Raw genomic sequence first — 25,722 nt, 5'->3', positions numbered from 1 at the left:
TGCTCAGTCTAGGTGCTAGTTATAGGGTTATCACTAGGTTCACGCAGGTGTGTGCCAGAACACCACTTAAGGCCAAATATCCCGAGCATAAATAAATTGGCGAGCGGAAAAGTTCTTTTTCCGTTTATTTCTTCCTCGTTCTTTATGTACGTTTGAGTGTGAGTGTGGTTTCTATAAAAGAGAGGAACAAAATACAAATGAATAAAGGAAACATATGTATACACTCATTCCTTCTTATGCACTTATGTACATGACCGAACATAAAATAAACAATAGTCAGCATATGGCTATATATCTCTTAAATTCCAATAATATAAGCAGAGAAAAGGGATTCAAACACTTATTATATGGAATTCTCATAGCTTTTCAACCACCCGTTAAGTTACTGCTAACGTAGACAGCACTTCCTGTTATCTATGATACGCTTAAAGCCTCCAACTAACTAAATGGCTTGATGCTTTTATTGTGAAAATCCCAGACCGGATGTTATGTTCTGTTCGAGCTAGCAAATCCCCGATAGAGAAGCCTCGATAGCGGCACATATAACAATATTTAACACCACTTACTTCTTATTTTACTTAAAGGAGAATTCCGGCCAATTTTTACGTTAATCTTGATCGCTATAGCTACGCGAGTACTTTCGATAGAAAAAACCCCGACCCAAATCAGTGCAGGTAACACGGAGAAGCTGCAGCTACGTACTACAAGCGTCCCCTGAGCTAAAACGGGCGCTCCGTGGATTTTTATTGGGATGATTAGCACAGATGCCTGGCTGAATACACTCTCCGGACGGCAGCTAACAGCTAACGGCTAACAGCTATCTGGCTGTACACACTCACCGGAGGGCAGCTAGCAGCTAACAGCTACTACCGCACTATTGTTTTTTTTAGGGGGGAATACACTTCAAGACATGACATGACCTGTCCTCTGGAGGACATAGCCACACCACCACCGCTCCGTGGATTGTTTTTGGGATGATTATCACAGAAGCCTGTCTGAATACACTCACCAAACGGCAGCTAGCAGCTAACGGCTATCAGCTAGCAGGGCAAGCTAGCTACTGGCAGAATCGAGACAGGGACCAGGGTAGGTGAATTTAAACAATGTCTGAGTTGAAAACGCATCTTGTTGACACGTAAGGGCACTGTTCTTGTGGCACAGACATATTAATTGCATTTTGTGTCTGTTAAGAGGCACAAAGGCACTCTAAAACTTGCCCCGAGCACTGCCGTTTTAGCTCAGGGGACGCTTGTAGTACGTAGCTGCAGCTTCTCCGTGTTACCTGCACTGATTCGGGTCGGGGTTTTTTCTATCGAAAGTACTCGCGTAGCTATAGCGATCAAGATTAACATAAAAATTGGCCGGAATTCTCCTTTAACTACAAAGTACTTAACAATCCTAACAACAAGCAGTGAAGGTATGAACATGTTTAAACACGATGCAACACATTTTGACCCGACGCACCGAGTCAGTTGAGCCGAAAGCGATAAACTAGCTTGTACGAACGTGGCTATAATTAGCACAGTGGTCGCGTAGCGTGGCGACCCCTTAGACTATTAACTCCCATCCAAATCAATAGCAGAAATAACAGTTGGTTTAACAAAGAAATACAGTAGCCCAAATGATGCAGCAGATATACTTACTCTCCTTGTTTACGCACACTCTTAAGAAAGATGCTGCTCACAACCACAGTCCAACTGACCGACTAACTACCTTACTGCTTTTTAACTGTGTGACGTCAGCTATAATATACCAATCAGCACGCGCTTTGGCTACCCTGTTACAAGCACTGAATAAACAAGAGTAAACGTGAAACATAAAACACAATATGGTCAATTGTACTAAATAATTGCAACACTAACATAACTTTGGGTTGTAGTAGCAGGAGTGGAACCGTCTCCATCTTCTCCAGAAGGAAGTGCAGGGAGGACAACCAGCCTGGCAACTGGCTGGGTGTAGATTCTCTCCTTTACCTTTACATCAGCGGACCGGATGTGCCCATCAGGGCTAGGATGAATCTTGACCACTCTCCCAATGGGCCAGAGGGCCCTCGGAACATGTGGATCAGCGATCATCACTACACAGTCCCCTGTGACATCAGCTGGTGTAGCCTGCCACTTCTGGCGAGCTTGCAGACCCGGCACATAGAGCCGGATGAAACGGGCCCAAAAGTGGTCAGCCAAAACTTGGGAGTGTTTCCAACGGCGGCGACAGATGAGCTCGCTTTCGGGGTAGACTACCTGAGGTAGCAAACCATCAGGCCGCCCCATAAGAAGAACACTGGGAGTCACTGGATCTGGGTCGCTGGCATTTTAAGACACATAACGCAAGAGCTTGCTGTTGCTCCCTTCCACCTCAGTAAGTACGGTGCGAAGCACTTCTTCAGGAACAGGTTGAGCGCCGACTGTGGCATAGAGTGCGCTCTTAACTGACCGTATTTCCCTCTCCCACACCCCTCCGAAGTGAGGGAGCTGCTGGGGGGTTAAAGCGGAAGGAGATCTTCAGTGGTGCGAGGAGATGTTGTAGTTTGTTAGACATTCTAACGAAGGTCTCACGGAGTTCTCGCTCACCTCCCTTGAAATTTGTCCCCTGATCGGAGAACAGCTCTGCAGGCATTCCTCTACGGGCGATAAACCGACGAAGGGACATCAGAAAGGCGTCAGTGTCAATAGAGGTAAGGAGGTCCAAGTGCACCACCCTAGTTGTGAGGCACTTGAAGATGATCCCCCATCTCTTCTCCCGGTGTCGGCCCACTTTGATCTCAAATGGCCCAAAGCAGTCCATCCCTGTAGAATAGAAAGCAGGCTTGAAAAGGCGCAGGCGGGTGGATGGCAGGTCTCCCATCTTCGGCACTGTGGGTCTTGCCCTCCATCGTCGACAGTCAGCGCAGCTGTACTGATAGCGCCGGACAGCTTCACACCCTCGCAGGATCCAGAAGGAGCGTCGAAGCTCGGCAAACACCCGCTCTGGACCTGGGTGGCGGAGGCGGTTGTTAAAGTCTTGGATTAGAAACGTAGTCACTTGGTGACCTGGATCTAAGATGACTAGATGGAGAGTGGTCAGTTCTAGGCCTTCTGCTCGACGGAGTCGTCCTCCAACCCGAATGAGCTCTCCCTTTTCATCCAGCTCCGGAGACAGCGTGCAAAGTCGACTGCTGCTGGGGACTGGCTTACCAGCTTTCAGCAGGCTGTACTCCTGCTGAAAACTATCCTTCGGAGTCCTCTGCAGTATCAACTGCTTTTCATTCGAGTTGGCCGCCCTATGCACCTCCTGCACTGTCTCTTCCAGCAGCTCCTTCCATGAGTCATATTGGCCCATGTCTGAAGTAGACTGGCTTGATGCAACTGCGGCGACCCCACAGAAGGTAGACTTGCGCAACTCTGAGGTATCTTCTGCTTGGTCAACAGTGGAGTCCTCTGGCCATGGGTCTGGACTAGTCAGGAGGAAAGTGGGTCCCAGGCTCCATCTGTTCGACTGAACAAGCTCTCGCAGCTTTTTCCCTCGTGTTACGTCATCAGCAGGGTTCCTTGCGGTATCAGCATATCTCCAGGCATGCCTGTCAGTCAGCTCCTGTATCTTGGCCACGCAGGTGCCCACAAAGACCTTGAATCGGCAGGATTCATACTTCAGCCATGTCAGCACCGTTGTAGAATCTGACCAAAGGGTTGTCTGATCAATGTGGATGGTAAGCTCCCTCTTCAGCACCTGTGAGAGCTGTGCACCAGTAAGGGCAGCACAGAGTTCCAATCGGGGCATAGAGTGAAATCGCTTGGGAGCGACTCTGGAACGGGCCATCAGGAATGACAGATGAACTTCACGTGTCTCACTGCATGAAAAGTGGGATTTCCGTCCCCGTAAATGCCTGTAAACGCCCGGAAATCCCCCTAATTTTCGGCAGTTATCGACAATTTACAGGCTGCGAACGTCACGTTCGTCTGTGCCACATATTGTCGGAAACGAACCATGACGTATGTGGGGAGCCCCCGCGGAGGTGCTAATGGATCTAATTAGAATATGAATAGGCCAGAGAACGTCTGGCCTGGCTGGAATTTCCTCACTCACTATTGGCTGAAACCACTACTTTTAAACAAGAAAAATCTCTCGTGATTGGTTGACAGGTCTGTCACGGGTTAGGTTATTGGTCAACCTGGGCCATTATTATTATAATAAAATTTTATATATATATATATATATATATATATATATATATATATATATATATATATATATATTTATATATTATATATATTTATTTCATATATGCTATGTTGTTCCATTTAGCAGACGTCTGTGGTGCGTTGTCCTGTAGGTCTATGTGGCGCAGTCTAAGTAGCCTGTTTAACATCCAAAGACAGTCATTGTACTTTTCAAGAGTTAATAAACAGTACAGACTAGCTCGCCGTTTCATTAATAATCATATACTTATGTTGACTTTTTCTTTTCTGTGAGCGCATCTTTGGAGCCCTGGAGGTAATATGGAGGAGAGAAAAACTCGCTCAAAACGTCTTGAACAACTCCTGTGTGTTTCCAAGTGAAGTTTGACAGAGTGTACAGACAACTCTTTTACAAGTTGGCCTGAAATATTCCCATATTTCGGAAGCTTTTGCTCTAACTCTCGGACTCATCTCCCGAGTCCCGCCGCTATTTTCAAATGGAAGCAGTGAGGGTGGGGGTAGGAGGTGGGGCAGAGTGATAGAGAGAGACAAAGAGGAGCTGATTAACCAGCAGGGTGCGAACAGCGCACACACTGTTGTGGAGGTGAATTACAGTGAGATTTAATGGAATACTGGGAAAGCTTCATAATAGGACAATTGAAGTCTAGATTATGAGGCCATTTCAGCGGAGCCAACAGCTTCATATGTCATGGACATGTGAATATGATGCTGAATTTGCGCGTATTTTAAGAAGACAAATGGTTGGGACCTTGTCATGCACTGACACAGCTGATATGCTTTATGTGAAGCACAGTGTTGGTGTCAGCAGAAAGACAGTTCTTAAAAAAACTGTACAGTGGTGCCTCTGTCTCCATTCCACCAGACAATCTTGGATGAGCAAGACCAAAGAAATGCCACTGTAGTCATGCCACTATGCACAGTGTTTGAGACTGTGAATGAATCATGGAATGCACATTTTACCTTTGTGGCAAAGCCTGATTAAAACTAATTGTTGAAATAAATTATTTTGTGTATCTTTTTTTACATCTAATTAGTCATTACTAATGACATACACAGTAATTAATCTAGCATACTTTCATCAAATAAATCTACTAAAGAGTCTACAATTAGGCTATACTGAGTCTGATCTATTTTAAGAGATTTTCTTAAAATTAAGTTAATACCTTTTAGAAAAATGTCACCTGGGGTAAAACTCCCCCTGCTGCTACCCTGATTTGCATTTGTATAGCTCACAGCATTTTCATTTACATGTTAAAGCCTCCCCTAGAATTAGAGGGAGGGGGGGTCATGGGGGGAAAACTGCCAAGCAAGGCCCACGTCAATTTCTGACAATTCACGGCAGTTTTCAGTGTTGCCTGTAAATTGCCGTGTACAGCCGTAAACCTGAAGTTCCACGACAATCTACAGTGCCGAATACTGACGAAAATCCCACTTTTCATGCAGTGTCTGTCAGTGGTCTGGAGGTACGCCACTGAGCCATAAGCCTCTTCTGAGGTGTCGCAAAATACATGCACCTCTCTCTGAAGACCAGAAATGTCCACATCCTTCGACAAGTACGGTCGGGGCAGGGTGACTTGAGATAAGACTTGTAGTTCTTCTTGCCCAGACTTTCCACTGCTGCAGAAGCTCCTGCGGTAGTAGTGGATCATCCCATCCCCTGTGTTTGTCCCACAGGTGTCGGACAATTATCTTAGCCCTGGTGGTGTAGGGTAGGATAAACCCCAAGGGGTCGTACTGACTCGTCAGCACCTTGTACGCATCGTGGGGACACCATACTCTACTACAACATGACAATGCTTGTAGCCAAGGACATCAGTGTGGAAGAGCCAGCTTAGCCCTAGAGTAGATTCTGGGGTATCTGTCTTGTCCTGAGCCAGCCATAACTCAACACTAGCTGAGCAGCTCTCTTCTGGTAGTTGACTTATTACACCTGGTTCGTTGCTGGCCCACTGACGCAGATCAAAGCCTGCAGATGCAAGAAGGGCTCGTAGTTTGTCGACAAGATGCTTCGCCACTCTGGAGGCAGTTATCCACATAAAAACATTTCTCGACTGAGATCCTCACCTCTTCATCTGGCTGGCTGTTATCAGAGACTTGGCGTTGCAAGGCAAAGGTGGCACAGCATGGGCTACATGTTGTTCCAAACAGTAGCACCTGCCACTCGTACACTGCAGGAAGTTGTTCTTGACTGACGGCCAAAGGAATCTGAGCAGAGCACGATCTTCTGAGCAGAGCACGATCTTCTGGGAGAAGGCGAACTTGGTCGAACATGCCTCTGATGTCTGCTAACTGCAACTGCATGCTTGGGAAATCGTAGCAGAACCCCCAGTAGTGATACCCCTAAGGTCGGCCCAGGCAGCAGATGGTCGTTGAGGTTCTGCCCTCGATACTGATAGGAGCCGATTCTTGCCATTATGGCTCACCATATGGTGAGGGATGTACCATGCCTCACAACATTCCTCGGCTGGAACTTCCGGTCCACGCTTGATTACAGAGCCTGCCTTTATCAGTTTCTCCATCTCCACTCTGTAGGCTTCTGTCCGTGCAGGGTCTCTGGCCAGTCACCTTTCTACACTTTGTAAACTGGGCATGACGGCTTATTTAGTAGCCTGAAAGAGTGGCATGGCTCTCCGGCGGAGCAGCGGGGTGGCGTAACGTAGAATGCTATCCACCTCTACCCTGATGGTTTTGGTCTCAAGGATGCTGATGGCCTCTTGGTCCTGCCTTGAACTACTTTCTCGCTTCTGAATGGGACAGTGTCAATCTGCCATAGTCTCTCAACGTGCTTCATCAGCTCACCTGGGGTGCTACTGCTGTAAATAAACACTGCTGTGGTTGGACGAGGTGGCGGACTATACTCGCTGGGCCCTGAAATGTCCAGCCCAGCCTTGTGCGGATGGCAGCAGGTCCACCTGGAGGTCCCAATCTAACAGGTTCAATGGGATGGGGGATGGTCACTCCCAATGAGAAGCAGGGGCTTAACGTTTGTAAGGGTCCGTATAGGAAGGCCAATAAGGTGCTTGTAGGTGTTCCGGAGTTGCTCCATGGTGTAGGTATGGGCAGCTAGTCCAATGCGAGCACTGGTGAATGCACCCGTAATCTTGAACTTGGTCTTTGGCCCTGAGGGTCTGCACTTCCTCTCTAATTGTGCGTAGTGGTAAGTCCTCTTGAGTCCCCTGCACACCTAGCTTCTCTGCAGCATCTGGTAACAACATAGTTCTCTCTGAACCGTCATCAAGTATGGCATAGGTGTTGATCGATTGGTCACCATGGTGAATGCGGACTTTGACAACTTTCAGAAGGACCCGACTGCCTTCAGTGGGTCGGTCCAGATATAGAACTTCTGTTGTGCCCCTTGTGCCATGGCTTTCCACTGCCTGTATTGACGCTGCCTCCTTAGGTGGCCTCATATTCACCTCATGCAGCACCTGGAGGTGTTTGCCTTGGCAGAGGCTGCATGTCTTTTTCAAGTTGCACTGAGCCGCCTGGTGAGGCCGTGCACAACGCCAACACCTCTTGTTGATTTTTATCCATTCGGTCAGCTGATCCTTTGTTAGTCTGGATACTTCTGTACACTGACTGAGGTAGTGTTCCTCGTTGTTGCAGAATGGAAAGTATGGCTTGCTCTTGTTCCCTTTGAAGGAGCTGCTTGGCACTGGAGCCTCTGGTTTCTTAGTGGCGTCCTTCACACCATGGAGGACAGTGATGGGTTGCTTACCCTTCCTACCCTCAGTTCTGGACACCGGCTTCACCCAAGCTCCTCTCACAGCTAACTGTCCTTCAGAGTCCTGGCACCAAGACTCATATTTCAGCCAGTCTGCAAGATTAGTTAAGGTATGGGTTTGTGTGCCCTGATGGTACATGCAGTGAAAAAACTCAGCTCTCTGCTCAGGTGGCAGCTTGCTCAGCAGACGAGCAACATGTGAGCCACACTGTAGTTCCACTTCACCCTCGTGGCCTAATGTCTTCAGCATTCCCACAAGTGACTGTATCTGGAGTGCAAACTTCTCAAATGCAGCAAAGACTCCCCACCTTATGTCTGGTGAGTCCATCACAGCAGCATTACGCCTTAGCGCTATCTGATGTGGTTGGCCGAACTTGTCATTTAGGGCAACCATTGTGTCTGAGAAGGGTGTTGGGGAGTTAAGGTAAGCATCTGCTATTAACCTGGCTTCTTCTAGTTGCAAGTGATCGACCAACACTAGGTATTTAAACAGATCAAATGCATCATGTGGTAAGAGGTTCTCCAATGAAATCTTGAAAAAGTTGCGGATTGTTGGGCGTGGCCCACGGTAACTTGGCTCTGGGACGTTGGAGTTATAACCCTGAGGTGATCTGAAGGGCAGTGGCTGTGTCCACGCCATGCCTGGATGTCGCTGTGGGGGCGTTGGGTTGCAGCCAAGCTCACTCTGTTGACCACCATAAGCTGTAGAGTACTTGGGCTCAGCTGAAGGTAAACTGTGCGGCTGTGGCCGAAGCTGAACAGGCTTGAACCAGGGAGGTGGATGAACGAACATGTCTGGAGGTGGGGCTGGCAGTGCTTCTTCCTTAATTCTTGGAGCCTCATCTATTCTCCTAATAAGCGGATGTAGCATAGGTGGGTCACCAGGCAGAAGTTCATCCATTACTGGGGCTGGCCTGGGGCGGCATCACCGTTAACTCTGGCTTTCTGATATGAAGAGATGTTGGACTCTGTATCTTGTAAACAGCATCTAATAACTGTCTCATGTCTGCTTGCAGCTCTCTAAGCTCGACTAAATCCGATGCCATGTGCCGCTGTGTCTGCTGCAGGAGGCGTCTTTCATGACGAATGTTGTCTAACTCAACTTGGCTGTCCTCATGTGGATGTATGGGGTGCAGCGCTGGAGGTAGGGGTGTAGAGTAATCTCGTAACTGTTCCCTAAACTCTCTCTCTGGAAACCGCTGGGGGGCTAGCTGATTCTTCTGGCTGTACTGTTGGCTCTCAGCCCTATAGCCCAGGTCCATCTCTTGAAGAATAGCATCCCACCTCTGCAGGCGAAGGGGAGAGTCATAAGGGGAGGTGAGGGATGTCATCCTGGCCTTTCCCTCCTGGTGAGTATTCTCTAATTCCTCTCTGTACCTCTGACCGATGTAGCCCAGATGACCTCATAATCTGCATAGCGCACAGGTGGGCGAGTATGCCGTTTGGGACGTGCACCACTAGCATCATACTCTGGATGTAGTTCCATCTCTGACGTAAACCCAGTGATCCGGCTCGAAGGACCATCAATGTAGTGTAGATAAGGCGTAGATGCTCAGTCTAGGTGCTAGTTATAGGGTTATCACTAGGTTCACGCAGGTGTGTCGGCCAGAACACCACTTAAGGCCAAATATCCTGAGCATAAATAAATGAAGAGCTGAGAGATTTTAGGCTCGTTCGAGATGAACTGCGCCTGTAAAGTAGACGAGAGCAGGCGGCAGCAGCCGGGGGCGGTGACAAAAGTCCGCTCTCAAGTCGGACAGTTTTCCAGCTGATTCCAGCAGCATTCAGGCTGAACAGGAAGTGACACAAACACTGTGGTTCAATTCCGATTTAATAAAATGTTATCAGACCCATATATCAGCTCCTACACAGTTTCCAGTTGATTTTATTATGACAGAGTAGCTGTCAAAATTCTCTACATGTGATCTGTTGCTGTTTTTAATTAACAACAGACTGTAGATGATCTGTAATCTGAACAGATTTAGTCTCTCTGACTTCTAAACATAACTATAAACATCACTACATGTGATACAGAATAAGCTTTTAAATCAGACAAATAGCAGTTAAAATCCCTCCGATTCAAAATCAATAAAAAAGTTTATATAAAACGTCATCATGTTAAGTCGATTCTGAACCAATCAGCTGTTCGATCAGATGAGAGGCTGGTGTTTCGCAGCATGCAGTGGGTCCACCTGCGTCCGCCTGGCTCTTGCAGTTGGTGAAAAGCAACTGCGCTACCTGCGTCTCAGAACTGCGGCCGCCTTGGTCTCGTGAGATTATCGTTGCCCACGTGTGCATGACGTCAGAGCAAGTCGGGATCAAGTCGGACACAAATCTAACCGGCATGCATTAGGCGGCAATCGCCGGTGATCGATTCTGCACAGATCTGGCTCATCTCGAATGAGCCTGTTCTTTTTCCGTTTATTTCTTCCTCGTTCTTTATGTACGTTTGAGTGTGAGTGTGGTTTCTATAAAAGAGAGGAACAAAATACAAATGAATAAAGGAAACATATGTATACACTCATTCCTTCTTATGCACTTATATACATGACATAAAATAAACAATAGTCAGCATATGGCTATATATCTCTTAAATTCCAATAATATAAGCAGAGAAAAGGGATTCAAACACTTATTATATGGAATTCTCATAGATTTTCTACCATCCGTTAAGTTACTGCTAACGTAGACAGCACTTCCTGTTATCTATGATATGATACGCTTAAAGCCTCCAACTAACTAAACGGCTTGATGCTTTTATTGTGAAAATCCAAGACCGGATGTTATGTTCCGTTCGAGCTAGCAAATCCCCGATAGAGAAGCCTTGATAGCGGCACATATAACAATATTTAACACCACTTACTTCTTATTTTACTCAACTACAAAGTACTTAATAATCCTAACAACAAGTAGTGAAGGTATGAACATGTTTAAACACAATGCTACACATTTTGATCCGACGCACTGAGTCAGGTGAGCCGAAAGCGATAAACTAGCTTGTACGAACGTGGCTATAATTAGCACAGTGGTCGCGTAGCGTGGCAACCCCTTAGACTCTTAACTCTCATCCAAATCAAAATAAAATAACAGTTGGTTTAACAAAGAAATACAGTAGCCCGAATGATGCAGCAGATATACTTACTCTTCTCGTTTACGCACAAAGATGCTGCTCACAACCACAGTCCAACTGACCGACTAACTATCTTACTGCTTATTAACTGTGTGACGTCAGCTATAATATACCAATCAGCACGCGCTTTGGCTACCCTGTTACAAACACTGAATAAACAAGAGTAAACGTGAAACATAAAACACAATATGGTCAACTGTACTACATAATTGCAACACTAACATAAGAACATACAAGAACATTTCAGAGAATAACATTCTTCCTATCCACTATTGTCATGTTGTCATGTTCATTCTGTTCATAATTTCAGATATCTGCAACAACATTATTTCTATCCATAATTCTGGATAGAAATAATGTTGTTGCGGATATCTGAAATTATGAACAGAATGAACATTCTGGATATGTGCAATAGAATTCTAGGAATATCTGAAATTTTCTTTTTGATTAGGAAGATGTCAGGAATCCCGCCTTCTGAGTTTGTTTTCTGCCTGAGTTCCTGTTTTCCGCTTTTGAATCCATGTTTTCCATGAGTTCCTGAACGCACCCTGTCTGTTTGCCTGGTGACGAAGCAAGGCGGGAGAATATGCAACCACCCACACCTGTGTCTCATCTGCAAACTGCACACCTGGTCCTGATCATCACCTCTCCACCATTTAAGCTGTGTACTGACATCCATTCCCTGCCGGATCGTTAGCCTTACCAGTATGTTTGCCAGTGTATCAGTTAGTCAGTTTGGAAAGTTTGCTCTGCTGTTTAGTGCTTTTGTGCCTGTTGCTAATCTGCCTCCTGTTCTCCTGTCTGCAGTTTTTTCACCTGGAATATTCCCTACACCTCCGCCTGGCTGTCTGCTTCACCAGCATTATTGGATCTTCACTAAACCTCCAGCCGGCTCCCTTACACCCACTGCCCCACCATCTGGACTCGCCTGTTTTTACGTTCAATATCCAAAAACCTTGTTAATTCTACTTACCTCGTCCTGGTTTGCTTTTGGGTTCCTGTTCTTATGAATCGTGACAGAACAATCCAGCCATGATGAACCCAGCAGACCTGGACTCTGTTTGTCATACCATTTCCCAACAAGGAAATGTGTTGGGACAGCACAGCACAGCGCTACAGGAGATTGCGTCTTCTGTTTGGAACCTATCTACCGGTCTGACGAGTATCCAGACTCAGCTCAGTGCTCCAGTGTTTTGCAACCCACGCCTGCTGTTTCCGGAGTTGTTTCATTCCGAGAACCCAAAGTGCTGACACCGGATCAGTACGAAGGGGATTTGGGAAAGTGTCATTCATTCCTCGTGCAGTGTGGACTAGTTTTCGACCTGCCACCTACGCCACAGACAAAGCTAAGATAGCCTTTGTGATTGAATTGCTGTGTGGGAAGGCTCTGGATTGGGCTTCTGCCCTATGGGAACGACACGACCTCTGCATGGTCTCGTACCAGAAGTTCACGGATGAGATGAGGAAGCTTTTTGACCACCCCGTCTGAGGTAAGGAGGTAAGGCGAGACAACTATTTTCACTCCGCCACAGAGCCCGCAGTGTAGCAGAGTATGTTATTGAATTCAAGACATTGGCAGCAGAAAGTGCGTGGAATGAGGAGTCACTACAGGCTGTGTTTCATCAGGGATTAACCAAACAACTTAAAGATGAATTAATTTATTATCCTGAACCTAAAGACCTTGACTATTTGGTGGATAACAGACTTGTCCCTGGTTCCCAAAGTCTATCACGGTTTGGGTGAAGGACAAAGCCTTCTTGGAACTGAAGAACTGGTTCACTGACGCTCCCATCCTCACTCAGCCTGATACCTCCCATCCGTTTGTAGTGGAAGTGGATGCTTCTGATGTGGGACTTGGCGCCATCCTGTCCCAGCGAAGCTCCACTGATAAGAAGCTTCATCCCTGTGCTTTCTTCTCTTGTCGTCTCTCTCCAGCTGAAAGGAACTATGATGTGGGGAATCGGGAGCTGCTCGCTGTCAAACTTGCCTTGGAGGAGTGGCGCCACTGGCTGGAGGGGGCGTTTCAGCCATTTGTTGTTTGACTGACCACAAAAATCTTGCATCGTGCAATCTGCCAGACGTCTCAACTGCCATCAAGCCAGGTGGGCTTTGTTTTTTGGACGTTTTAATTTTTTCTCACACCTTCCAACCGGGCTCAAAGAATGACCAGGTGGAAACTCTGTCCCGGATGTTTTCTAAGACGGAAGAGAACGGAACCAAGTCTGAGACCATTCTTCCCCAAGACATAGTCGTGGGAGCTGTTACCTGGAAGGTTGAGGAGGAGGTTTTGATGGCCCTTCGGACTCGGCCCGGTCGTTTGTTTGTGCCCAAGTCAGCCCGTTCGGCCGTGCTCCAGTGGGTACACACCAACAAGATGGCTTGTCACCCAGGTATGGTTCGGACCATGGCGCTTCTTTGCAGACAGTTTTGGTGGCCTGCCGTGGGACAGGAGACTCAGAGTTTTGTTGCTGTCTTGTCTGTGCGCAGAATAAAAGAACCAATTGACCCAGTTCTGGACTGCCTCATCCCCTACCTATTCCCCGGCGACCTGGGTCGCATCTGGCTCTGGACTTCGTTACTGGATTAGCCCCATTCAGAAGGGAACACAGTTATTTTGACTGTTGTGGACAGATTCAGCAAGTTTGCTCATTGTTTTTCCCTCTCAAAACTCCCCTCAGCCACTGAGACTGCAGACATCCTTGTCAAGGAGGTATTTCGGGTCCACGGCCTGCCATTGTTTCCGACCGTGGTCCTCAGTTGACCTCGGCTGTCTGGAACGCCTTTTGCTTGGCAATCCCACCTCCTGGTCCTCTCAGCTGCCATGGGTCGAATATGCCCATAACACCTTTCCAATATCTGCCACTGGGATGTCCCCCTTTGAGTGTCTGTACGGCTACCAGCCACCCCTGTTCCCGTCCAAGGAAAAGTATCTCTTGGTTCCTTCTGTCCAGGCCCACATTTGCCGTTGCCACCGGACCTGCCCTTCTGAGAGTTTCTGACCGGTATCAGCTCCAAGCTAACCGTCGCCGTGTCCCAGCGCCCGCTTATGCGGTTGGGGATAAAGTCTGGTTGGCAACCCGGGATGTCCCTCTGAGTCTAAAACTGTCTCCTAAGTTCATTGGTCCCTTTGTGGTGGAGAAGGTCATTAATCCTGCTGTGGTCCATCTGAAATTGCCTGAGTCTCTCAGAGTCTATCCTGCCTTTCATGTCTCCTGCTCAAGCCTGTTCTTCTCAGTCCCCTGTTGCCTCTGTGGTGGCAAATTTTATTTTAACCATTTTGTATAATGATGTTAACCATTTGTTTAATGATTATTTTAAACCTAAATAAAATCCTGCTCCTTCCTGTAGACGTTTAAAGCACCAGAGAGGGGAACAGCTGCAGCCGTCAACTCTAGCCTAGTAGAGTTATTTAGTTTTACTAGCCTGAAGCTCTTCACATTGTTGTCTTTTTGCTTAGATAGAAGTGGAGAAGGCCGATGACTGTTTACGACAGTGAGAACTACGTAGGTTTCTGTCTCCTGAGATAAACTGTTGTTTAGGCTAATGAAAAGAACAGGAGCAGAGGGAAAGGTGATCAACTATGGCCATGCTAAAAGATACATTTAGAGGGGTGGCTTAACAGAGGTTTTTATTATATGATGTTTGGATGTTTAGACTTTAGGTTAGAAAGACTTTTTCAGACGTTGCTGTGGTACTTGTGAAACTTTATTTCTCCATTTGCAAATGTAAATAAATACTCAAAGACCAAACTTTGGTTTAATTCTCAAACAGTCGTTATTCGTTTTGATTTTATCATGGATATCACTAAACCCTGCTGCTTTGAGGAAAACTTCCACCACATTTTGGCGTTGTCTCGGCAGGACGGATGAGTTAACGGAGAAAAGAGCCCCGTTGGGTCGCTGATGATTGGCTATCCAGGGATCAAAAATCACCTGCCTCATACCTCTAAACCTTTAAAAAGGTTTTTCAGAGAGAAGAGGGTTAGGACTGCGGAGCGCTCTTGACTGTTTTCCACTCCGATAAAAACGAACAGGAAGAGATTTCAAGCAGTACGGTGAGATAAAATGTATTAATTACAATTGGATTGTGAATTCAAGGTTTTGAACAAACATTCTAAACAAGCAACCATTGCTAAACGAATTAAGTAATGAATAATTGGCAAAATCATTCTCTTTAACTAAAGAGAATAAATGAAACTAATTCTGACTTTTGGGAAATGAGTAACTTGGTATTTTTTTGGGTCATTAGATAGGACAAAGATATAACTGGGGTTATGAGTGACATCCTCTAGCAGACACGGACATATTTCAGATTATTTCTTTGATACGGGTGTGACAATAGATTACAGAAGAGACAGGCTGTGGACTGTCAACAAAGTTAGTTTGATAACTAACAAAAGGGTCTGAAGACCAAAACAATTACAATTGAACAGAAATAGTCTGAGAAACTATTAAAAAGAGAAATAAAAATAGTCTGTGACAATTTAAAGACGCTCTTTACTATTTATAAGAGTCTGTGACACTTTGAAGAAGCTACACTTTAAAGAAGCTCTTGACTACTTATAAAAAAATGGTCTGTGACCCTTTAAACAAGCTCTTGACTATTTAGAGACGGACTGCAGAAGACATAAAATAGTAGTCTGTGACACCCTAAGCGGGTTCTTGACTATTAAGAGATTTTTGTCTGCAGGACTGTCCCAGGTTTTTACGAAGGTTTGCCGAAGAAATAACCTCGCTTTGTGGTGACGATAACATTAAAAAATAAAAGCTTTTGTCATCATGGGTAACAAACCATCAAAGCCCTTTGAAGCGTCTGGACCCATTGTGGGTGAGATGGGTCAGAAATATGGACCGGATTGTTTGCGATGTCTGTTATATTGGTCAGAAAACTTTGGCTTTCCTAAAAATTGATCTCTGAGTCCAGTAAAGCTAAGGATGTTAAAACAAGATTTAGAAGAGGAAGAGAGAAAACAAATTAAGACAGAGGATTTAAAGCTACTGAGTACAGGAAAAACAAAGAATGTTTTAAAATATAGATGAAATAGTGATTCAGGGAAAGAATGCAAAAACACACATGCACCAATAACCTCATCAGTTCTAACCAAAGCCCATGTTCTGAGCTTTCTCTAAAAATCAGGAAGACAAGCTGGAGAAACGGAGGGACGAAGAGGACATAGACTCAACTCTTGGACAGGACCAACAGCATCCGTCACACCTGCATCGGGTGGAAAGACCAACGAGTACGTGAGAAAACCATGTTTGAAGCGTTTGTCTGCATGTTACAACAGGCTGGTGGGCAACATATGGAGTGAGTACCCAAAAAAGGTCGCTCCCACAAAGGACGTGGTCGAGCAAGAAGAGGCCGAGGTGGGTACCGTGGGCAAAATGGTGAGCCCTAGAACCCAGACCAGTGTTCGTACTGCAAGGACTTTGGACATTGTATGTAACTGCCCGAAGAAAAAGCAAAAAACACCTCCGACAAAGAACAACACTTGTCCCTCTGTTTGACTGAGTCCAAAAGCTGATGAAGAAGGTAGTGCTGACACACACACTCGCTTCATGCAATGAAGAAATGCTTTGCACTGATACACTGTTTTTGTTTTTGCTATTAGGGACAATTGATAGGTTAGAATGTTCTGAAAAATAATCTATTCAGTTAAAACATTATAGTATGTTATCTTCTGAAACTTACAAGACAATGCCTACTACTGAGTGTAAAGTTAAAGGGGTTCCACTCACATAACTTGATTATTAGAGCTATAGATTTGACACTGAAGATTATTTGGTCATTCTATTTGGTCAATTGGGGCTGCAGGTCAAACAGTAAGAACAATTCTCTGTTCCTCTCTCCTGTACATGGGAAAAACAATTCTTGGTGTATGATTATGTCCACTTATTTGGTTTAGGTAGTGATTTAATGTGCACTTTTAACATTGGTTTAACCTCAACACCTGACAGATTGAGAATTTCTCGTAACGATGCAACTGACGTAACGACTTTTGTTAATTACAGTGTGGCTAAAATGACCTCACTGAGGCGGCGTCTGTAATCAGCCCTGCCTCTGACTGCATGAAACCTGACAACCAATATCACCTTTTTTTTAGTGTCCAGCTTGTGTTTTCTACTGTACATCTCTCCAGGCTGCATCTGCTTTTTATTCCTCAAGAAAAGTTTTTGGGTGAGGCTATTTGCACCTGTAGGAAAAAAAGCGACCGATTCTACTCTGGCTCCAAAAGCCAGAGTCTTTTAAGAACCACCGGTCACTTCTCGAAGTTTCCCCTTTAAATATTGTGTTCGTTGAAAGGCAGACCAGGAAATGAATACTCAGGATTAGTTCAGTTAAACTATAACAGTCTTTAGTAAAATGATATTGCAAACAGATATTTCATATGCATATGGATCAGCCGCTCCTTCGAGACTTTCTCTCCCTAACCACCAACATCCCTATTCTTTTATTCATCTTCAGGTTCCTCCCCTTCCGCCATTGCGTCTGGGCCGCCAATTGGTTGGATATCACTCAGACTTTCTGTCTCCAAGAAGATAGCGAAGTTGCGCGCTAGCCTTGGGATTGCTCTCATTCTCTTCTTCTCTCATGGCCTAAAGATTGTCTGTTCCTTTTAAGATATTTCATTAGGTGCATTCTGTTCCAATTGTTTATTAAACAAATCAGGAGCACTTTTGCTCCACTAAATTTGAACCCGTCTTATCTTACACATGCCAGAAAGGAGGAGACAGCGAGGCCATCCCAGGCTACAGGACATTCTTATTTTAAACCCAATATATTTCTACACCCTCTTTTTCCACAGTAACACGCTGTGGAACATAATCCTAATATTGGTAAAACAAGATAATGGGATCCCTCTTTTGAGACCTACATACGACTTACTGGCAATTTAGTAATCAATAATAAGCAATCAAAAGTTAACTGTGATAGTAGATATCATGACAGAGCGGTGTGGTGCCTGGGTCTTAGCAGTATATGCTATTTGTACCCTGGTGCAATTAGAAGTGCTATTCGTACCCTGGTGAAATTAGAAATGAATGCTATTCGTACCCCGCCGGTGCACACAGTAATGTGTTCTATTAATACCCCATCTGGTACAAATATCGATGTATGCTATTTGCACCCCTGTGCATTTACAGTACCGTAGCATATATTTACACACAGTTATCCATACTACTCATGTATTACACCTTTTTGGAATATTATTGCCCTGACATTCTTACCCTAAACATAACCAATCCCACTTCTCTTGCCTAAACCTAACCAACCCAACCAGAGCAGGCATATTCATGAGTCTTGCCCTACCACCCTGCAAAAAAAATTTCACGTTAGTTTTTGGTTTTCTAAAGGTTAGTTCGAACCAAACCAAAATCTAATTTGCAGGCCCCAACTTGCGCAATGGCATGCAAATGATCTAATCCCAAATGAAAAAAACAAGATCACCTCACACTGCAAGAAAAGTGGGATTTTCGTCAGTATGCGGCACTGAAGATTGTCGTGGAACTTCAGGTTTACGACTGCACACGGCAATTTACAGGCAACGCCGAAAACTGCTCTGAATTGTTGGAAATTGACGTGGGCCTTGCTTGGCAGTTGTCCCCCTATGACCCCCCCTCCCTCTAATTCTAGGTGAGGCTTTCACATGTAAATGAAAATGCTGTGAGCTATACAAATGCAAATCATGGTAGCAGCAGGGGGAGTTTTACCCCAGGTGACATTTTTCTAAAAGGTATTAACTTAATTTTAAGAAAATCTCTTAAAATAGATCAGACTCAGTATAGCCTAATTGTAGACTCTTCAATTTTAGCTTGAATTGATTTATTTAATGAAAGTATGCTAGATTAATTGCTTTGTATGTCATTAGCAATGACCAATGTTATGTAAAAAAGATACACAAAATAATTTATTTCAACAATTAGTTTTACAGGCTTTGCCACAAAGGTAAAATGTGCATTCCATGATTCATTCACAGTCTCCTCGAGCTCAACCACTGTGCATAGTGACATGACTACAGTCTTTGGTCTTGCTCATCCAACATTGTCTGGTGGAATGGAGACAGAGGCTCCACTGTACAGTTTTCTAAGAAGTCTTTCTGCTGACACCAAAACACTGTGCTTCACATAAAGCATATCAGGTTTGTCATTGCATGACAAGGTCCCAACCATTTGTCTTCTTAAAATACTGGCACATTCAGCACCATGTGAATATTCACATGTCCATGGCATATGAAGCTATTGGCTCTGCCGAAATGGCCTCATAATCCAGACTTCAATTGTCCTATTATTAAACTTTCCAGTAATCCATTATAACTCACTGTAATTCACCTCCACACCAGTATGTGCGCTGTTCGCGCCCTGCTGGTTAATTTGCTCCACGGTCTCTCTCTATCATACTGCCCCGCCCCCTACCCCCGCCCTCACTGCTACCATTTGAAAAAAATCGGAGGGACATGGGAGATGAGTCTGAGAGTTTGAGCAAAAACTTCCGAAATATGGGAATATTTCAGGCCAACTGGTAAAAGAGTTGTCTGTACACTCTGTCAAACTTCACTTGGAAACACACAGGAGTTGTTCAAGACGTTTGGAGCGTTTTTTTTCTCTCCTCCATGTCTCCTCCGGGGCTCCAAAGATGCGCTCACAGAAAAGAAGAAGTCAACGTAAGTATATGATTATTAATGAAACGGTGATCTAGTCTGTACTGTTTATTAACTCTTGATCGTACAGTGACTGTCTTTGGATGTTAAACAGGCTATTTAGACTTGGCAGTAATGTTTTAAACCCCACCAAGTTTAAACGCAAGCAGCACAGAGCTGTGGCTGCTTTCAGCGCCATTCATTACAGAGCTGAGCGGGTGAGTTGTTCTATAAAAGTATTTTTTTTTATCTCGTAATTTTTGGAAAGCAGTTGCCGTCTTCACAACTCGGAGACAAACTGTAACAGGCGCTACAAACCGGAGCAAGGGTAAGATTTAAAGAATATGCTTTCATTTAATGAATTTCATTAACTCTTCTGTATAAGGACATAGATACGTTAATAGATACTGATCTTAACCATAGTTTTTTATTTTATTTTTTACAGACTAACCTGCCTCATAACAAGGCTATGACCTATATTTGCTCAGAGCTGTCTGCAAGTACAGATTTACATGACGCTGATAATGACGCCATTGTGTGTAAGTCATTTTTACTTTTTCATGTTTAATTTTACTGTGACTTGTGTTTTTTATTCATACAACTCTCATTTCATTGTTTTCCAGCTGCCTGTAAGACATATTACGAGACAGCACGCAGGAACTTCAGCTACAAACAACCAGATGTGGCATCGCGGGCAGAAGCTGTGAGGAGATCAGCTCGGAGTCCGTCGAAAAGAAAAGAGGGTAAGATTAGATCCGTTTGGTCAATGTGAATATTTTTCAGGGGCATTCATAGGTGTGTTGTGGCCATAAATAAAAATCATGCAGTACTGATTGTCTTTATTGATTGATTTTACAGCTGCTGGAAGCGAGACAGTGCTGGCTGCGGGTGAGGTGGGCATTTGGAAGTGCGCCACCATAGACCTACAGGACAACGCACCACAGACGTCTGCAAAATGGACCAAATTCAGACCGAATGCTGCCGATTACCTACAGCTCCGAGGCGGCCGTGGGTTAGGGGTGGACGGTGCTGCTTCTCATGAGCGTGGGATATTTATTGTGTGTGCTGTATGTCTCCGATGCTTTGTACACAGTTTTTTTTTCTGATTGCGTTTGTGTTTTGTGTCAATAAAGCTCTATCTTTGAATAAACAGCACGTTCCTGGCACTATGATAATCATGACATGAATATACAACATAGCATATATGAAATAAATATATTTAATACATAAATAAATAAATAAATATATATATATATATAATTTTATTATTATAATAATAATGGCCCAGGTTGACCAATAGCCTAACCCGTGACAGACCTGTCAACCAATCACGAGAGATTTTTCTTGTTTGGACACTCGGGTGAAGAGAGGGGCGGAGCTGTCAACTGATCACCATCTGGTGGTGAGTTGGGTCAGGGGGTGGGGGAAGACTCTGGACAGACCTGGTAAGCCCAAACGGGTAGTGCGGGTAAATGTGGGAATGTCTGGAGGAGGTCCCTGTCCGACAGACTTTCAACTCACACCTCCGGCGAAGCTTTTCGTGCATCCCTGTGGAAGCTGGGGGCATTGAACCCGAGTGGACAATGTTCAAAGTTTCCATTGCTGAAACCGTGGAGCTGTGGTCTTAGGGTCTTAGGTGCCTCAAGGGGCGGTAACCCACGAACACCGTGGTGGACACCGGTGGTCAGGGAAGCTGTCCAACTGAAGAAGGAGTCTTTTCGGGATATGTTATCCCAGAGGACTCCGGAGGCAGTTGCAAGGTACCGAGGGGACCGAAGGGCTGCAGCCTCTGCCGTGAAAGAGGCAAAGCAGCGGGTGTGGGAGAAGACATGGAGAAGGACTTTCGGTCGGCACCAAGGTGCTTCTGGAAAACCGTTCGCCACCTCAGGAGGGGGAAGCGGGGAATCATCCAAGCTGTGTACAGTAAGGATGGGACGCTGTTGACCTCAACTGAGGAGGTAATAGGGCGGTGGAAGGAGCACTTTGAGGAACTCCTAAATCCGACTAATACGCCCTATATGGTAGAGGCAGAGCTGGAGGATGATGGGGGATTGTCGTCAATTTCCCTGGTGGAAGTTGCTGAGGTAGTTAAACAACTCCACAGTGGCAAAGCCCCAGGGATTGATGAGATCCGTCCAGAAATGCTTAAGGCTCTGGATGTGGAGGGGTTGTCTTGGTTGACACGCCTCTTCAACATTGTGTGGAAGTCTGGGACGGTGCCTAAGGAGTGGCAGACCGGGGTGGTGGTTCCCCTTTTCAAAAAGGGGGACCAGAGGGTGTGTGCCAATTACAGGGGTATCACACTTCTCAGCCTCCCCGGTAAAGTCTACTCCAAGCTGCTGGAAAGGAGGGTTCGGTCGATAGTCAAACCTCGGGTTGAGGAGGAACAATGCGGATTCCGTCCTGGTCGTGGAACAATGGACCAGATCTTTACTCTCGCAAGGTTCCTGGGGGGAGCATGGGAGTATGCCCAACCAGTCTACATGTGTTTTGTGCATCTGGAGAAGGCGTATGACCGGGTCCCCCGGGAGATACTGTGAGAGGTGCTGCGGGAGTATGGGGTGAGGGGGTCCCTTCTCAGGGCCATCCAATCTCTGTACAACCAAAGCTAGAGCTGTGTCCGGGTTCTCGGCAGTAAGTCGGACTCGTTTCAGGTGAGGGTTGGCCTCCGCCAGGGCTACGCTTTGTCACCAATCCTGTTTGTAGTATTTATGGACAGGATATCGAGGCGTAGTCGGGGTGGAGAGGGGTTGCAGTTCGGTGGGCTGGGGATCTCATCGCTGCTTTTTACAGATGATGTGGTCCTGATGGCATCATCGGCCTGTGACCTTCAGCACTCACTGGATCGGTTCGCAGCCGAGTGTGAAGCGGTTGGGATGAGGATCAGCACCTCTAAATCTGAGGCCATGGTTCTCAGCAGGAAACCGATGGAGTGCCTACTCCAGGTAGGGAATGAGTCCTTACCCCAAGTGAAGGAGTTCAAGTACCTTGGTGTCTTGTTCGCAAGTGAGGGGACAATGGAGCGGGAGATTGGTCGGAGAATCGGCGCAGCGGGTGCGGTATTACATTCAATTTATCGCACTGTTGTGACGAAAAGAGAGCTGAGCCAGAAGGCAAAGCTCTCAATCTACCGGTCAGTTTTCGTTCCTACCCTCACCTATGGTCATGAAGGCTGGGTCATGAGCGAAAGAACAAGGCCGAAATGGGTTTCCTCAGGAGGGTGGCTGGCATCACCCTTAGAGATAGGGTGAGAAGCTCAGTCATCCGTTAGGAGCTCGGAGTAGAGCCACTGCTCCTTCGCGTCGAAAGGAGCCAGTTGAGGTGGTTCGGGCATCTGGTAAGGATGCCCCCTGGGCGCCTCCCTAGGGAGGTGTTTCAGGCACGTCCAGCTGGGAGGAGGCCTTGGGGAAGACCCAGGACTAGGTGGAGGGATTATATCTCCAACCTGGCCTGGGAACGCCTTGGGATCCCCCAGTCGGAGCTGGTTAATGTGGCTCGGGAAAGGGAAGTTTTGGGTCCCCTGCTGGAGCTGCTACCCCTGCGACCTGATACTGGATAAGCGGACGAAGATGGATGGATGGAGACGTACCATGTCAGTCTGTTAATCTCCTGACTACGGTAAAACAAATTGGGACACCTGTAGCTAAGTTTAAGGAATCACAAATATTACATGCATTCCTTTTGTCACCCTTTTTGACCCTGATGAAATTACATTGAAAAGTTTTTTTTGAACAAATTTAAAGGACGAGCATGAGTTTTCTTTTGTTTGCTGGCATATACACAAGTCCAGTCGCTGTTACCTTGACTGATAAACTAAATAAGTTTTTCAGAAATTCTAACTCACAAGCTCACATTCATGTTTCTTTGTCTCCAACAGAAGAGGAGACAGACCTACTTTACTGTGGTGAATTTCATCTAAAGAAATTATTTATTGAACTTTTGTTACTGATAAACAGGTTTTGCTGTAAAACCTAGAATAATGTCAATGGCTACATCATGAGCTTTGTCATGTCTCAAATAGGAGGGATATAGTATAGCAATGATAAATAAGGGGTTTAATAAAGAGTAAGGGAAAAGTAGCAAGGGAAATAAAGAAAGACGTTTGAAACATTTGTTGTGACATCACGGTAGCTCCAGTTTAAAAGACCGAGTGCTAGAATAGTTAACAATTGAGCACTAATACAAGAGAAGCTAATTAAGCCATTAAAGGAACACTGATGCTTGTATCAACACTGCTTTTATAGATCACACAGACTTTTCAGCTACCCAACAGGCTAACCGCTAGCATTTTTAATGTAAGCTTAAGCAGTTAGGTTACCTAACTGTAATGTTACAGCCAAACTGCTTGTTATCGTTATGACGTGACACACGCGCACACGCACACAAACACACAGCCTCCTTCCCTTCCTGAGAGTCCCTGTTAATTTGCCTACTCCTTACCACGTCGTCATCTACTCTCTCTTCCATCTTTTCCTCACTCGCTCCCATGGCCCTGTCATGGTCACTCTCCTCCTCCTTGGCTTCTTCACTGTCATGATGCTGTTTCTGCTTCTCTGTATAGCCAGCCACCTCTGCTCCTCGGCTTCAGGTAATACTGATGTTGAAGCAGTTACTACAGCCCCAAACATGTCAGAAATTTTGGCACATTTTGAGGAATCCGCCTTTAGATCCTTAATCTTTTTCTCATGTAATTTCTCTGCACCTCCCTTGCACTTTCGTGGTTTTTAACGTGAATGCTAAACTTCCAGCATAACTATTACAGCTCGTGTCTCACGGCCGGGAGGCATGGCCATAGTGGGATTCGTAAATTTGCGGCCCGGAGTGGGGAAGGGGGTTCCTGGATTTGATTGGGTCAGGCCAGTGCCAATAAAGAAAATTAACCAATGGGCCACTGTGAGTTCTTTATGGGCCGGCCCGGCCAAAAAATAGAAAAAAGCCTATTTATATCGGCGATGGCCAGTCCAGCCCTGATGGTAGGGTACTATTACACAACATAACATCCATATAAAATCCAGGTAATATGCAAGGTAAAAAAAAAATCACTTCATTCAATGTGAACGGGTTGCATAATCTGATAAAAAGGGGCAAGATACTGTCTAAGTTGAAGAAAGAAAAAAACACACCTGAGTGAAACTGAGCATATAAAACTAGCAAGGTCAGGGTTTTAACATGTATTTTCGTTGACACATAAATCTGGCAACAAGAGAGAGGTTGCAATTGTACTAAGTAATGCCCTCACGTACGAACACGTTCTGGAAGAAAAGGATGGTGAAGGGAGGTACGTTTTAATAAAAGGGAAGTTGGAATGTACCATGATTACTCTGCTTAATCTATATGCAACCCCAAACAGTGAATGGGATTTTTAGAAAAAAATGTTTTGACATTATGGCATCAGAAGGAATTCTAATATGTGGTAGTGACATGACAAACTCGACTCATCAAGACCACTAGACAATATAGGAAGACTATGATGCAGGAAGTGGGAATTATTGATTTCTGGAGGGAGCTCTATCCAGCTGACCATGACTATACTATTTCTCATTGGGGATGAGCAAAGTGAGTGGGGCTCTGTTTGTACACGGATAGACTACAGATTTACATAGAATTATCTGATATAGAAAATATTGATATCTCAGATCACAGCCCAATTTATCTTACTGTCAATCTGAATCAGAAATCGAGACAAACATTATAGAGACTTAATTCAAGTATATTTAACAGCCCTCAAATCAAGGAAGCATTAGAAAAAGAAATTCAAGTGTATGTGGAGCTAAATGATACAGGGGAGGTGGGGCCCCCCATGCTCTGGGATGCATTCAAGGCAGTCATGAGGGTCAACATTATTGTCCATTTGAAAAATTAAAACAAACAATTAAGGAAACTAGTTAGAATTAAAAAATGTTTTATGTTTCAAAAAGAACATAAAAATAATATGGATTTGAATATTGCGCAAACAAATGGAATATACATGCAGGAAATACAAAAGAAACTTGTTTTACATAAACAAAAATATTGGGAAGTTGGAGGCAAAGAATCTGCATTTTTTAGCTTATAAATC

The 25,722-nt window shown here is 45.2% G+C and overlaps 1 protein-coding gene across 1 annotated transcript in view; it reads right to left on the bottom strand.

The window, feature by feature from the left end:
• stxbp6l (syntaxin binding protein 6 (amisyn), like) overlaps window positions 1-25,722 on the bottom strand; it is a 79,835-nt gene that overhangs the window by 7,799 nt on the left and 46,314 nt on the right. Inside the window, exon 5 of the mRNA XM_028605868.1 lies at window positions 11,945-11,957. Coding sequence (XP_028461669.1) covers window positions 11,945-11,957 — 13 coding nt within the window. The remainder of the gene's footprint in view (window positions 1-11,944; window positions 11,958-25,722) is intronic.

Source organism: Perca flavescens, chromosome 18 (genome assembly GCF_004354835.1).
Source record: "Perca flavescens isolate YP-PL-M2 chromosome 18, PFLA_1.0, whole genome shotgun sequence".
Classification (NCBI taxonomy): Eukaryota; Metazoa; Chordata; class Actinopteri; order Perciformes; family Percidae; genus Perca; species Perca flavescens.
Note: the sequence above shows the minus strand (reverse complement) of the source record. Positions and strands in the feature narration are given on the sequence as shown.